This window comes from Oenanthe melanoleuca, chromosome 3, assembly GCF_029582105.1.
Source record: "Oenanthe melanoleuca isolate GR-GAL-2019-014 chromosome 3, OMel1.0, whole genome shotgun sequence".
Taxonomy (NCBI): domain Eukaryota; kingdom Metazoa; phylum Chordata; class Aves; order Passeriformes; family Muscicapidae; genus Oenanthe; species Oenanthe melanoleuca.
This window is the reverse complement of record NC_079336.1, coordinates 3,861,827-3,876,645: the sequence shown is the minus strand read 5'-3', so window position 1 is coordinate 3,876,645 and position 14,819 is coordinate 3,861,827. Positions and strand designations below refer to the sequence as shown.

The 14,819-nt window shown below is 45.3% G+C and overlaps 1 protein-coding gene across 2 annotated transcripts in view; it reads left to right on the top strand.

Moving 5' to 3' along the window:
• The first annotated feature begins 8,325 nt into the window (after positions 1–8,325).
• Positions 8,326–14,819, top strand: part of TFAP2D (transcription factor AP-2 delta) — a 48,295-nt gene continuing 41,801 nt past the window's right edge. Inside the window, exons 1-3 of one of the 2 annotated variants that reach the window (XM_056487672.1) lie at positions 8,326–8,364; positions 9,308–9,805; positions 13,349–13,409. In XM_056487672.1, coding sequence (XP_056343647.1) covers positions 8,326–8,364; positions 9,308–9,805; positions 13,349–13,409 — 598 coding nt within the window. Of the gene's footprint in view, positions 8,365–9,259; positions 9,806–13,348; positions 13,410–14,819 lie in introns of those variants that run through there. The other variant, XM_056487670.1, reaches the window with a different exon arrangement.

Below are 14,819 nucleotides of genomic sequence, written 5' to 3'. Positions count from 1 at the left end.
AGCTGGCTTCAGTTTTGGGGATACATCTTGTGCATTTTAATAGCAAATGCCTGAATACTGAACCAATAAAAAATATATAGTGGTTTCTTCTACCTTCCCAGGATTCTTGGGTCAATACAAGTCCCATTTTCAAATATGTTAACAAATATATGTGTTCAGTGAAAATTATATATTACTTAAGCCAAATACAGATTTATTTGAGCTATTCAGAGCAGTCTCAGGCTCTTGAGAAAAGAATCTCTTTAAAATATTAATGGTATTACACCTAATTTTAAAGTGTTAAGGCTACAAACTCAGTGTAAGTGGTAAAAAATCCATGAAGATAAATATCCATGATGACACCCAGGTGGGGAAAAAGTGGGAGAAGCCATCAATACAAGAGTCATGAGCTGAGGGCAAAGATGTCAGCCTTACCTTTGAATTTCCTCTTTTAAGTTTGTGACACAACTTCAATGTTATTTAAACACATAGTAGGGCACAATGTTTAATTAGGTAAAGAAACTTGCTCACTATTACTGCCACTGCATAAGTGCATGAGCACAGTGGAGCACACTCAATAATCCAAAGAACTGTATTATTTATTGGAATGTCTGCATTAATTATGGATGATTCTAATATAAGGTACATCTTTAATACATCACAGTCTACAGATGTTTTCATTCTCCACTACCAGAGAGAAGTTTAATGATAAGTTTTTGCCTCATGCATTGAAAGGAAAATAACATGGATAGTGTCTTAGCCAGTTCAGGAGAGTTTCTAAAAACCCAATTTAGCTGGCTGCATGTGCAGAGTTTGGTTTAGACTTGCCTTGTAGGCTAAAACTGGAAAGAGGAAAAAAAAAGAGCTTTCAATGGATTCACCAGGTAACTGCAGGATTTCCAGTTCATCACCAGTTCTCTCTCCTGAGCAGCAAAATCTAAGGCTGTGATGAGAGTTTTCACTGAATTTTAATTGTTTAATGTAAAATCCCCACCACACAGGGAACTTTTCTCTTGCCTTGGTTGAGTAAGGATATTATGCTACATCAAAGAGCAGGAGTATCCCATAGAGCTTCCTGTTCTGCTTTCTATGGAAGCAGGCTTCAGATCTTCTCTTCAGTAGTTGGATTTTTTAAAAGGCAGTGAAAATATCTTACAAATTTTGTTGAAATCAGGCTGTTTTTAAGCAAAATAGGGACTTCAGTTTGAAGAGCCAAGTGAAAATTTTGGAGAATGGTTTTCCTAAGTTTACATTTTTCCACTATTCCACCCTTGTCCTGAGGAATGTCCCTGCTGAAACCCACAAGGTTTTACATTGATTATTAGGTTCAGAAGCCAGGGTCCAAATGTCTATATCACAATATGATAGAATGGTTTGGGTGAGAAGGGACCTCAAAGATCACCTTGTTCCAACCCTCTGCTATGGGCAGGGACACCTTTCACTGTCCCAGGTTGCTCCAAGCCCCATCCAGCCTGGCCTTGGACACTTCCAGGGATGTGGAATGCACAGTGTCTCTGGGCAACCTATTCCAGTTCTTCAAGAAGTGGAGCAAGAATTTGAATGAGGACTTCTGCTGTTTTTCAAGTCACATTTTGGGGCTTTTTACCATTATATGGTTTCCCAGAACCAGGCTTCATTTTGCTCTACAGTTAAATTTCTAACCTCAACCCATTCCATGAACAAGGATTGTTATATTTGTGCCTCCTTCTGACAGTTTCCCAGTTTGGTATTAATAGTGGAAATAACTTACAGCAACAGTAATGCTGGACAAATCCTCAGTGAAGCAGTTAGAAAGGATGAGCAACAAAATACATGATCACAATTTGAAAAAAAAAAAAAACTAACATTATCACAGAGAAACAGTCTTTAAGGGACAATTTCTGGTTCTTCCTTGATATAAACTTGAGGGCACAAAATGTTGGTGGGTCACCAATACTTGGTGGGTTGCCAATACTTAAAAGCATCAATGGCTTATAAGCAAAGGGGAATTGGCTGATGAGCTACTGATGTGCAAGAAGGCAAGGCTCTCACAAAGAAGAAGAATTAGAGCCTAGTTAGGTTTGTAATTATAACCAAACCTCCTTTTTCAGAACAGCAAACAACACAGAGTATGAGAAATGAGATAGCCAGGAAAAAAAACAAAAAAAAAAATTGTTAGAGGATTCTCCAAAATTATTGTGGTTCTGTTTCTCGCAGCTGTAAATACCTTCAGATAGCCACAGAATCAGAAAAGGATTTAAGGGTAAAAAGGTGATCTACAGGAGTGAGATTGGTTCAGGTAAAAAGAAAAGAGGTCTGAGAGGATTACCTGAGGAAAGAGAGCAAGTCTAAGAGATGGGAGAGCAGCCAGGCTGTGGAATGAGAGAAATGCACAAGGGAGAAAGATAAATAAAGTAATAGGACATTCTTCAAGTACAGAAGAGGCCACTGGAAAGTAAAAATGGCTTCTAAGGGATGGCAAGAGCACTTAACAGAAGAAGTAGTGTTTTCTTTCAAGAGAAGGCTGGAAGGAGGAAGGGAGGCTTTTCTTTGTCTCGGTATTTGCAGAACTGGAGTGAGGACAGCTGCCACAGACAGTCGGCATGTTACCCCCCTAAGGGATGTGGGAGAAATGCTGAAAGAAATTAGGAACGTGGCAGTAAAAGGCACTGGCAAAACCAGTGTTGTGTGAAGATTGAAAGGGGGGAAATCCCAAAAGGGGGAAGAGTGGAGGCAGCCTGCTTTTCTTGTTGCAGGTGCCTGAAGGAGGGAGGGAAGGTGGGTAGGCAGCTTGGTAACAAAACAGTGGTGACAAAATAAATGCCTTAAAGCAGGAGTGTGTGCAAGACCAGGATACAGCAGAGGCTGCTGGAAAGGAGGACCAGCTGGAGAGGCCTCCATGGAGCAGGTACAGCCCTAGGAGCCATGTGAGATGGAGCCTAGGCAGAGTCCCCAGGAGGATCAACACACCTCGACAAGCCTCAGCCAAGAGAAGCTCCTTTCTTGGGGTTTGGCTGGAGAGCAAAGGCAGATAGGATGGGAGACTCTGCAGCTCTGGGAGCTGTGGGAAAACTCTCAGAGAGGGAGAAATTTGGTGGCTGCAAGATCAGATGAGTGGAGAGGATAAGTATGAGGAGCAGCTCCATGGAAGAAATGAACTTTTGGTTCTGGGGGAGGGGGCTTGAAGAAGAATTAGAGAAGTCACATCACCAGGACTCTTATCACAAGAAATAGGAACTGTGGGGCTCCCAGCTCTGTTTGGATGGCAATAGATAGCAGACAGCAGGGAAGAAAGAGACTAAGGAAGATGAGGGTGGGGGAAGTGAATGGAAAGGTGTCTCTCACTGACAGGCAGTCAGTGGACCATCCTTGCCAATTACATAGAAAGTCAGGTTGCAATGCACTGGCCACAAATTCTGCTCTCCTGATCTTTGCAAGGAATGGTGTGAATGACTATCACTGCAAATGAGCAATGGTCTTTGCAGACAGGTTAATATTGATCAATACTGACACCTTTGAAGCCACCCCACCTCTCCCTTTGCATTTGCTCTCAGTGACACCAGGTACCTGGCTTGAAATATAGCTGACCTCAAATCTTCATGAAAGCATCAACAACCAGGAAGCCTTGCTGCCATCAAAGAAATAACTGAAGACACCAGAAATACTCTTTAATTTTTGACTAATATATTCACAGCATTTTAATTGCTTGCAAATGCATTTTCTGTCCCAAAAATGTTGCCTTTCAGCTACTGTGGTGATGCAGAGCAGAAATTTGGAGGAGGAGGAAACATGGTGGTGGATTTGGAAGCTGTGTCCAGAGTGCACAGAAAAATCTTTTGCAGGACATCTCTTGTATTGAGGTTTGAAGAAAACCACTTCAGAGCTCCCTATTTCCATTGCCCATTGCTACACTCTGTGAACTCCAATACGAAATGATTTTCCTTGGTAGAGGAAAAGCAATATAATGTAATTTGGGTCCTCAAAATAGTCATTCTTAAAGGGAAACTGGGGGGAAAGGGGGATTCTTAAAGGGAAACCGTCACCTCACACAGACAGGTTTGTTTGGAAATGCAGGTGGGTAATCTGTGGGTGCATGTGGAAGGAGGTTACCAGCTCCCTCCTTCCCACCTGCAGAAGTCTGGGCTCTCCCAGGGCTCTCCCTTCCTGTGAAGGGATGGGGTGGTGATGTTCAGCACACAGGTTCAGCCCCTCTGCCAGACAAGAGGAAGGAGTTCAATGGAGAGGAAAAACAGGTAAGACAAAGAATGAACCATACTGAACTCACAACCTTGGTGCTGCTATCAGCACCATGCTGTGATCAACTGAGATAATCCAGAGTCAACAGCAATAGGTCTGCAAACAATGGTCAGGACCCAGGCATGAGCAAAAGTGACCCCAGGGCTGCTTTTCTTTTGGGTCAGCTGAGCATCCCCAAAGCTCCAAGCCCTCAAATTTTAGAAACTGCAGAGGACAAAGGGGGTGGGCAGCAAAAAACCCTTTCAGGCTGATGAGCACCCTAGTGCTGCTGACTCCAGCTGCCTGTGATGGCTTGAACTACTCTCTGGTCTCATTCAGACACAAGAAACTCCAGATAGTCATCAGAAGTTTAGGTGCAGCCAAGACCAAATTTTGGTGACTTTAAGTGGAAGAGAAGACTTTTAATTAAGAATAAATTTTACTATTTTTGGGTAACAAGCAAAATGCAGTAGCCAAGCCTAGATAGAGCAAGGAAAGGGAAAATTGTAGTTTCAGGCTCCTAAATGCTGGGAAACGTTTGTAAGACAAACAGGAGGTCTCAGAGATGCTCTCCTGCAGCAGCAGACGTCGAGCCCAGACTAGTCCCTGCAGCAGCACCAGACACTTTGCACACTTCAATGGATCAGGGGGAGTGAGATGATCCCAGAGAGGAACTTTTAATTTTCTTGTGGGTTTGGCGGGTTTTTCCCCAAAATTCCCACCCTTCCCAGCCCAGTCCGATTTTTTTCCAGAGGAAAAAAAAAAAGTTAAAAAGTCCGTAGCTCAGGAGCAGAGTAAATTTTAGGCAGGGGATAAACAACGTGCTCAGCCACAATGAAACTCAAGGCAAAGTCTGTCTACTCTCCTCATAGCCCTGGTTGGAAAACTAGAAAGCTCCCAATTAACTTTCCTGAAAGATTTTTCTTTGGGAGCAATTAATAAGTGCTTTGCAGTTTGACTTGCGTTATTAATTGGATTGGGGGGAGTTAAAAGCGCAAACGGTCTATATGATTTTTTTTTTTTTTAGGGTCTGTAAACGAAGCTAACAGATGGAACTGACCAGTAACCGTGCATCTGGCAAGCCAGGTTTCTTATAAACTTTCCTCCAAACAAAACCATTTTGGTGGCTTTGTTGTTGTTTGAAACGAAGTTGGGCTCCGGGCTGGCTGGCGGCGTGGCGGAGCGCTCGTCTGGGCTGCGTGTGCGTGGGAAGGGAGGATGGAGGGGGAAGGGGTCGGGATGGGGGCAGATCTCTGGCAAAACTGATCTCCTGCGGCGGGGCGATCTCCTGGCAGCTCTGGCAGCGAGCAGGGCAGGCACCAGCCCTTGCGCCGTGCGCGTCCTCCCCCGCGGCATCGGAGCGGGGTGACCCCCGCACCGCGGCACCACGGGGTTCAAAAGAAAGGAATCTGCGCCCACATCGCTCTCTCACACCCGTGGTTCCCTGAAAATAAAAGAAATAAGTGCGTAAAGGAGCAAGTGTGTTTTGTGGGCTGGCTCGGTGGGGAGCGCTGCCGCCCTGGAGCGCCCTGGTCACGGCGGGGCTCGGTGCGCTCCGCGCTGCCTCTGCCCGCCCGGCCCTGGTCCTGTCCCCTCGCCCTCTGTGCCCCGGTCATGCACTGAGCCGGGACTGCTTGGTCAGGTCGAGGGAAACCTTTTCTCCTCATTTCTCAAAGCAAAAACACAAACAAAACCCGTAGACAGGACTAAAGTGGCACAGTGCAAATAACCGAAGTCAGCAGAGCTGCGGAGCGCTGTGCCATGAATGTTTGGGAGGGGGTTTTTCTTCCTTCTCGAAGGGAAGGAATGCCTCTCCTGCCTCTCCTCCATCAGGAAGGTGTGTTCATGGTGTGTCAACTTTTTTTTGTCAGGTCTAATGCGTCCTGCGCAAGGTTGGTGTGGGTGATTCCATTGCGCTCGCCACACTCCAAAGGGTGTTGGAAAGGGCAAAGTTTGTTCACATCATTAGGGTGGGTTTTGACCTGTGGCTTTTTTCAATTCTCTCAAGTATCAAAATCTTGAGAAGATCAAGCAAAATCTGAACTTGGAGAAAATCCTAGATTTTTCTTTCAATTATTTATTGGGGAGAAATATTTGTGTTCCATTAGTAGTACTAGAACTGTAGGAAATCCAAATGAGGAGAAAGAAGCAATTCCTTCCTTCCTTCCTTCCTTCCTTCCTTCCTTCCTTCCTTCCTTCCTTCCTTCCTTCCTTCCTTCCTTCCTTCCTTCCTTCCTTCCTTCCTTCCTTCCTTCCTTCCTTCCTTCCTTCCTTCCTCCCTGGGCCGGGCGGGGCGGGGGGCTCGGGTGGAGCCCATCTCCCCAGCAGCGCTCTGGAGAGGTGTGATGCGCTCCCGCTGCCCCCCCGCCCGCCGGGATACCCGCACTTTCCCATCTCAGACAATGCATTTCCATTCCAGTCGTGTGCCTTTGTCCATTTGTAGGAAGAAAGGAGGGCTGAGTGACAGCTCCTGTTAGCCTGCATGAACAGATACCAATAAACCCTCCCAAAACCTGGACCTTAAAAAAAAAAAAAAAAATTAATAAATAAAGAGGAAAGAGCAAGGCAGGGAGCCACATGCCTCTTTGCCTCCGGCTTATTATTAAGACACCTTCGCAGCTTAAACGCTTAAACGCGACCCAAATTAAATGGCAATTAAAAGCAAGTTACACCCTCTCCTATCTCCAGGCTTATCTCGGGTGGAAGCTAGCCATCAGCAGAGCGTCCCCGCCGGGCAATGCCATTTGGGCTGGCATGCTGGCGGAGGGTGTGTGGCTGCCCCCCCGGCCCCAGCTCGCCCGGCAGCGGGCGGCCCCTCGGGCGCTCCCCGGGCGGAGCCCGCGTCGCTGCGGGGCTGGGGAGCCGCTACCTGCGGGCAGAGGGGCAGGGGCGCGCCGAGCAGGCAGGCAGGGCTCATCCCCCGAGTGGCAGCTCCTCGGACCGGTGTCACCAAATAAATAAATCACGTACCCCTTCAGCTTTGCAACCCAGGGCTACGCAGCCTCCGTGCGTCCCCATCTCCAAAATATATCGGCACTTGGAAATGTCGAGCCAGCTATCAGTGGTCTTTAGCTCTTACGTCCACTTCCCTGTCTTTATTTCGCCTGTTACAGATGTAATTCCGTAGATCTGTATGTATTTTATGTATAATTCCATAATATCATATGTCACTGCAGAGATACTTTGTGGTCTCACCCTAGTTTTATGTTTGAAAATGCTATTTAAAGAAGCCAGTAAGATAACATATTAGGCAGCTTTAAAAGCAGGTTGGAGTGTGGGGTGGACTTAAATTCGATGTAAATGAAAGGGTAAAAAAAAAAAAAAAAAAAAAAAAAAAAAAGCAAAACCAAACCCAAACCAAAACAAACCACATAGTTTTCATTTAGAAAAAAAAAATACACTTAAACAGACACACATACAAATGTGCAATCTTAGATTCTGGTCAGTATTTAAAAGCAGTATAATCAACAGGAAGGAGCACTTACCTATTGAAAAAGATGGTTTAATAATATATATTTATATATATTAGCTTTATGTCTTCCCAATAAATTGTACACAAAATACCCCCTTCGATCAGATTAGTTCCCATATTAGCCTGGGTAAGAAAAAGCATTCTAAAGAGTGGAGGAAAAAATGTATAAAAATGTTGAAAGAACCTACAGTTCCTTATTAGGCGAAGATACAATATTTATTCCTTGTCTCCTGGGATGAAGCTCCTCTATCTATTGTCCTCCCAGTTCTCAGTGCTGATGCTTAATTTTCAAAACTTCTATATTACCAAGGGACCTACGACATCAGCCAAAGAAATACCCAGCAAGTACAAAATCTGATCCAGGGAGCAGCTTTTGTGCAGAGGGAAAATTTTGTTCCTACAGGTTTTTAAGGAGGTGCATGGAAAAGCGAGAGATCTGATCTATGCAGATACATTGCAAATTCTCTCTGTCTGTAGAGATTTTTTTCTAAAAAAAATTGGGGAAATACATGAACTTTGGATTTTTCAAATTTTTTCCTTTTTTTTTTTTTTTTTTTTTTTTTTTTAAATTTGGAGAGGGGAGTTTTATCCAGAGTTGGGGGTTTTTTCCTCTTCCTTTTTTTTTTTTTTTTTTTTTTTTTTTTTCGGAGAACCAAAAAATGTCAACTACCTTTCCAGGTCTCGTCCACGATGCAGAGGTATTTTGTGTGTGTGAGTGTGTGTGTGTGTGTGCTCGCGTGTGTGTGGATGTGTGTGTGCATCTGTGTGTGTATGTGCCTGTGTGGTTGTTTCCATTTTTTTAAAATCCATATTGGACCGTTACGTTTAATTATAATCCGGCTTCAGAGATAACTTAAAGAAGTATAGAGAGAAAATTCGTTATGACATCTGTCGCCAGCAAGGGCAACTCATTACCACGTTAAAACCGTTGCCAGAACGAAAATCAGAATAATACCCCTAATAATATAATGAAGTGGAGAGAAATCACCACCAGCTCGCCAGGAATGGGGAGTTCTCGCTAAAAAGCAGGACTCTCCTTTCTTTCGAAACGCAGGGGAAAGAGGGGGGGAATTTTGGATCTGATTCGTTATTTTAAAAAGAAAGAAAAATAGGGGTTCAAAAAAAAAAAAAAAAAAAGAAGGGAAGGAAGGAAGGAAGAAAGAAAGGAAGGCAAGCAGGCGGCAAAGCTTTCTCAATGTGTAACGCTGTAACATAGGGACGGGACTTGTGTGTATTCTCGGTAGTTTCCTCTGTTTGATGACTTTTTTTTTGTGTCAGCCCCAGATACTACAGCTGTGATCAGGAGGTGGATGGATAGACGGATGGATAGATGGATGAATAGATAGATAGATAGATAGATAGATAGATAGATAGATAGATAGTTTTTATTTCAGTGCGTGGATTCCTTTCGCTTGACAGTATTAAGGGCAGGCTGGGCTGTTTATGATTTTTTGAACAGACCTTTATGGCACCAGCCCAAGGTAGGAAAGGATCTTTTGTTGCTGGGGTTGCTGCTCGCAGGCTTAGACGCTTCTGCTGGGGGAGAAGCTATGCAGGACAGCGTGCTTGGAAGAACCGTACCCGGGGTTTTCAATGACAAACCTCCAGTTTTGGGGTCTTCTTTTCACTTCTTCCTTTCAGATACGTCATGACGGATCAAACAGTTACCGTTTGATGCAGCTTGGATGCCTGGAGTCTGTGGCCAACTCGACCGTCGCCTATTCCTCCTCATCTCCTCTCACTTACTCTACCACGGGCACCGAGTTCGCCTCCCCGTACTTCTCCACTAACCACCAGTACACCCCACTGCACCACCAGTCCTTCCACTACGAGTTCCAACACAGCCACCCGGCAGTCAACCCCGACGCTTACTCCTTGAACTCTCTCCACCACTCCCAGCAGTATTACCAGCAGATCCACCATGGAGAACCCACTGATTTTATCAACCTGCACAATGCGCGGGCACTCAAGTCCTCCTGCCTGGACGAGCAGAGGAGAGAGCTGGGGTGCTTAGATGCTTACCGCCGCCACGACCTGTCTCTTATGAGCCATGGATCCCAATATGGGATGCATCCAGATCAAAGACTCCTGCCAGGACCAAGCCTCGGGCTTGCAGCCTCGGGAGCAGACGATTTGCAGGTAAATAGCATGCGATCTCCTTCCGAGGCACCTTCCCCTCCCCTCCCCCTGTCCTGGACCCCCCCACCACCCCCACCCCCACCCCCATTTTCCTCTGCTCGGAATAGCTCATACAAAGGAGGGAAGATTCATCCCAAACCCGATCCGGAGCCAGTCCCCTCCAGTTTAGTAACGGCAAGGAAAAATTGTGGAGGGGAAAAAAAAAAAAAAACAACCAAACCAAAAAAACACCAAACCAAAAAACAACAAAAACAACCAAACAAGTGGTCTTCTTTGGCCAAACAAATTAAACAAAACCAACCCCGCGCCTGCCTTTGCCGCGTGGGTTGTGTGTCTGTGATGCTGAGACCGTGGGGTCCCCCGGAGATGTCGGGGTGAGTGTGCGTGCGCCAGCCCTTACCCAGCCACACAGGACCAAACCAAACCAGAACAAACCCGTCTTCTTGCTTTTCTTAAACTTTTCCTTTCTTTCGGCGCAAGGAGCACTTTGCGGCGACAGAGCAGGAAAATGGTTTAAGGAAGGCATGGAGTAGGAAAAGAGAAAAAAGGCAGGGCAGGAAATAAATCTGCTTTCCGACAAAACTACAAAGGCAAACCTTCCGATGGATGAGGGAGGAAAGAGATAAGCGGGAGCACATGTTAGTCAGAAAAAGTCAGAATGATAAAAATGCCTCTCGATATCCGATCTAGGTGTTAATAGGGTGAGAGATAAAGCAGATAAAGCTAAATTCGTCTGTCTATCTAATCGTTTATCCACTCCGCCCTAACCGGCACCTGAACCCATCTAAAAATATTTATTTCTATGTATCAAAAGTTCAGCTTTATCCGCTCAGAAATCCTTTCCCACGCGCTAAAAATTCACCTCCGCTAAACTGAGCCGGTTGCTTAAATGAAATTGGTTTCCAAAATTGCAAACAGCGCCTTCCTGTAGCTAACCCCCATTCCGAAATGTGCCTCAAATCAAAAGCAAACCTTCCTTCCCCCGACGAGCTGAGGAACTGAGGGCTTCCCCATCAGCCGGGAGAGACAAACGGGACCGTATTTACTGTACTTACTTTTCCCCCACACCTCCCTCCCTGGCATACAAAGCTGGCTATAGTGGTCTTTCCAAAAAGATGTAGCGGTCAAAGGCTTGGGCGGAAAAAAGAATCAACGCGAAATTTGTAAAATTAAGATTTTCTTCCCTTAAATCAAAGCATGAAAAAAAAAATAATCCAAACAATCTATCTATATCAGGGAAACTAAATATTTTTCCCCATTTTTTTCTGGGAGGAAAATAAACTCAACCACAAATAATGCTATATTTTATACCTCAGATGAGGAAGACCTAGATATTTAAACCTAAGTTTTCTCCACTAAAATTCACTATATAATTTTGTCCTCTCTGGCCATTTTTTTTGTTTACATTTTTCACAAGGATCTCCTTATGTTACGCCCCTCAAAAAAAAAAAATAAAAAAAAAATCTGCCATTCACTGCTCAACCCCAACTAAAACCTATTTACTCCTTTTTATAACCACGTCTGCTGCTGATTTTTTTGTATCTGTACAAATTTTTTTTCTTTGGCAGGCACAAAGCCTTGTATTTTTCAAAAGAGGGGATTAGGAACGTTTGCAAGACAGCAGACAATGCCTAAGTCCCGGGCAAAAAAGCACCATAGTTTATCCAATTTTCGACTTAGTGCCATTCAACTGGTCATTTATGCAATGTCATCCGACCAAACAACATGTTTCCCTTTTAAAAAGAAAAAAAAAAAAAAAAAAAAGGTTGGTTAAGCTGCTAGAGGCACAGTCTCTTTTTATTTATTTAACGAAGAAGAAAATCAACAGCTTTCCTTTGGAAAATATTAATTTTTCGATCACAAGTTATTATCAAATAAAATGCTTAGGTCTTTGTACTTAATCTCTTCTTTATTTTTTTCCTCCTCTCTCTTTTTCCGAACACAAGAGGGAGTGTGCAGAGGTATCAAAAAGCCTGAGTGGTGAGAAGTTGAAAATATTAATATTGGTGGCTAGGACTTAGATGATTCAGAACAAAGTTGGACTCGCGCGAATATGACTGCGGGTGTAGAGGGAAGCGTTTTGGTGGCGAGCAGAAACAGGACTGTGCAGAAATACTTTTAAACCAAAATGGTGGTCTAACCAGTCTACCCCTTTCTCCTTAGTCTTTCTTTTTAAAACGTTCATCAGCATATGCCTCATTTCAAATGCAACAAATGTAAATATACTTTTCCCTGCACAGAATTTTAAGTGAATGTCCAATAGTTTCGAGGGCGGTTTAAGTCAGCCTAACAGATGCAAACAGTCTTGGAGCTGGAGTGGCATCTTTCAGTGCCCTAAAAAGATTTTCCATGGGCAACAAAGAAAACTGTCACACCTTTTCCCATCACCGCTTTAATTTATGCTCAGTCGCCAAGTTTTTTTCATATTGATTTCATAATCACTTTAAGGCAGAACACTTAAAATAAAAAAGGGCCTTGAAAAGGAAGGTCTTACAGGGCCAGCGCCAATATGGTGAAAGTGGGGGAGAGAGCCAGGACTGTAAAGATTGTTTTGTAAAGTGGGGTTTTTATTATGCACCGACTCTCTCCGCATTTACTTAACTCTTCACGGGCTGTTGAATAGGTTAACACCCTTAAAGGCCTCTTTCATGTCCAATACCTCGTTTGTTTGTAGAGGAAAATGCGTCTTTAACACATTTCCACTGGGCAAAGATTTAGGTTTGGTTTGTTGTGTTTTTTTAACCCCAACATAAGGAAAAACCCAAAGAAAACCCAACCCTTTCAAGTCTTTTATCACTCCAATAAAAATATTTATTAAGGAGGGCGAAGATCCCCAAATAATCAGCCTTGTAACAGGAGAATAAAGAAGTAAGCTCTCTTCGGACCCGCACCAGAAGCCCTAGGCAGGTTTTTTGATGGTTCTTCACCCCTCGCTCACACATGGGTGCCTGTGTGTGCGCACACAGATGCATATTCATCCCACCTATGTGCGGACACACGCATTGTTACAGCACCCTCACCACTGTGGAGCCGGCAAAGCCCAATAGGTCATCTGTTGTTTGTGCTCTTTGTCTACTTCTCTGCGCACTTTTAAGTCGGTCTCTGCGTGTCGCAAAACATATCTGTGGATTCAGCTGGGTGCCCGAATATAAATATACCGCTAGACATACAAAAACAGTAAAGCACATTTTTAGCTTTGTGTGTGAAACTGGAGAGCGGGAATACGCTTCTCTCAAAAGTACTTGTTTGTCTGCCTATCCTGCCATGTAACTGCCGGTCTAAGTTGCCATTTCGGGACAAACTCGTATTTAAAAGGCAATGAAAGGAAAATTATTCTGGGTTTGGTGGGGTAGGGGCAGATGGCAGGATGGAGGGGGGATTTCACTTGGGTTCGCTGAGAGTAACTGTGTTTTTCCAGTTCACCTTAACTATTGTTCCTGGGCGAGTCATGTAACAAAGCAAAAGCTGTGCGATCTCTCTGTGGGTTCCTGTGTCTCATTTCTTTCTTTCCTTTCTTTCCTTATTTTTCCCTCCTTACTTAAGAGCTCAGTGGAGGCCCAGTGTGGACTTGTACTCAACGGGCAAGGAGGTGTGATAAGAAGAGGTAAGAGGTTACAAATACTTGCGTCTATCAGTTTTTGTAAACATGCATCCCTCTCCATCTCTTCCTGCCTTTCCCTCCCCCACTGTTTAGCGTAGTTTGGATTTACTGCCCTAAAAGTGGTAATTTGCCGTTTGTCAGAGTACGTTCAAACTCGCTTAGAGCACTTCACATTTCACAGTCCATTTGCACTTTACAAACGATCTGCTCCTCGGTAGCTCTCGGATACTCCCGCTGAATTCAGAGTTTTCCTGACTCGGTGTGACATTCCCCGTTTAATCGGGATGATCCCTGATAGTTTGAGAAACGTGTTCCGTGGCGCCGGGCTGTTAAATCGGTAGTTTGGTCTCGTGTGAGGGAAAAAAAAAAAAAAAAAAAAAAAAAAAAAGAGGTTTTTGGGAAATGTGGTTTTCAGACCGGTGTGGAACTCGCTTTTGAGTGTCACTTCATTTGATAACCATCTGTCAGTGTAAATATCGAACATCAAAGTTAGAAGAGAGGTTTGGAACTCGTGTCAAATACACGTCTCCACAGAATTTGCGAAATTTGAATGTCCCTGGGAGTTTGTTATTACCGTCATTTACTCTGAAGAGGAACAACACTGGTCTAAAGGCCTAACGTAGGAACAACATTTTCCGTACAAGCTTAAACACATCCTTTCAGTCCCGATATAAACCCCGCAATGCAGTCGGGGAGAGGACACCTGGCGACTCAGCCTCTCACAATGCTCATTTTCCTGCTATTATCCCTTTATCCATTACACCCAACACGAAAAAACACGCACTTAGGCGATATTTTGGGTGACGTGACGCTGTCGTGTCAGGGAGCTGCTTTCACCCATCACTTCCCTAGTGAAACTTTAGGAACAAAATTGTTTCTTGCTGGAGCACCGGTCCCGCACGCCTGCGGTGGGCGGGGATGGGGAGCGGGCTCTCACGGCGCTGTCTCGGGGAGGGGACTCTGCGGGGCTCTGTCGCTGTCCCGGCGAGGAAAGCGGGACGGGGAGGTGGCAGCAGCGCTGTGGCCGTGGTGCTGAAGGGACAGCTCCCCGCGGCCGCGCCGCTCCGCCCGGCCCCCCGCGCTCGGCGACAGCGGGGACACGGCGGGGCTCCGAACCTGCTGTCCCAAACCTGCTGTCCCCTCCCTGGGCACCGCTAGGGACACGGCGGGGACTCCGAACCTGCTGTCCCAAACCTGCTGTCCCCTCCCTGAACACCGCTGGGGACACGGCGGGGACTCCGAACCTGCTGCCCCAAACCTGCTGTCCCCTCCCTGAGCACCGCTGGGGACACGGCGGGGCTCCGAACCTGCTGTCCCAAACCTGCTGTCCCCTCCCTGGGCACCGCTAGGGACACGGCGGGGACTCCGAATCTGCTGCCCCAAACCTGCTGTCCCCTCCCTGGGCACCGCTAG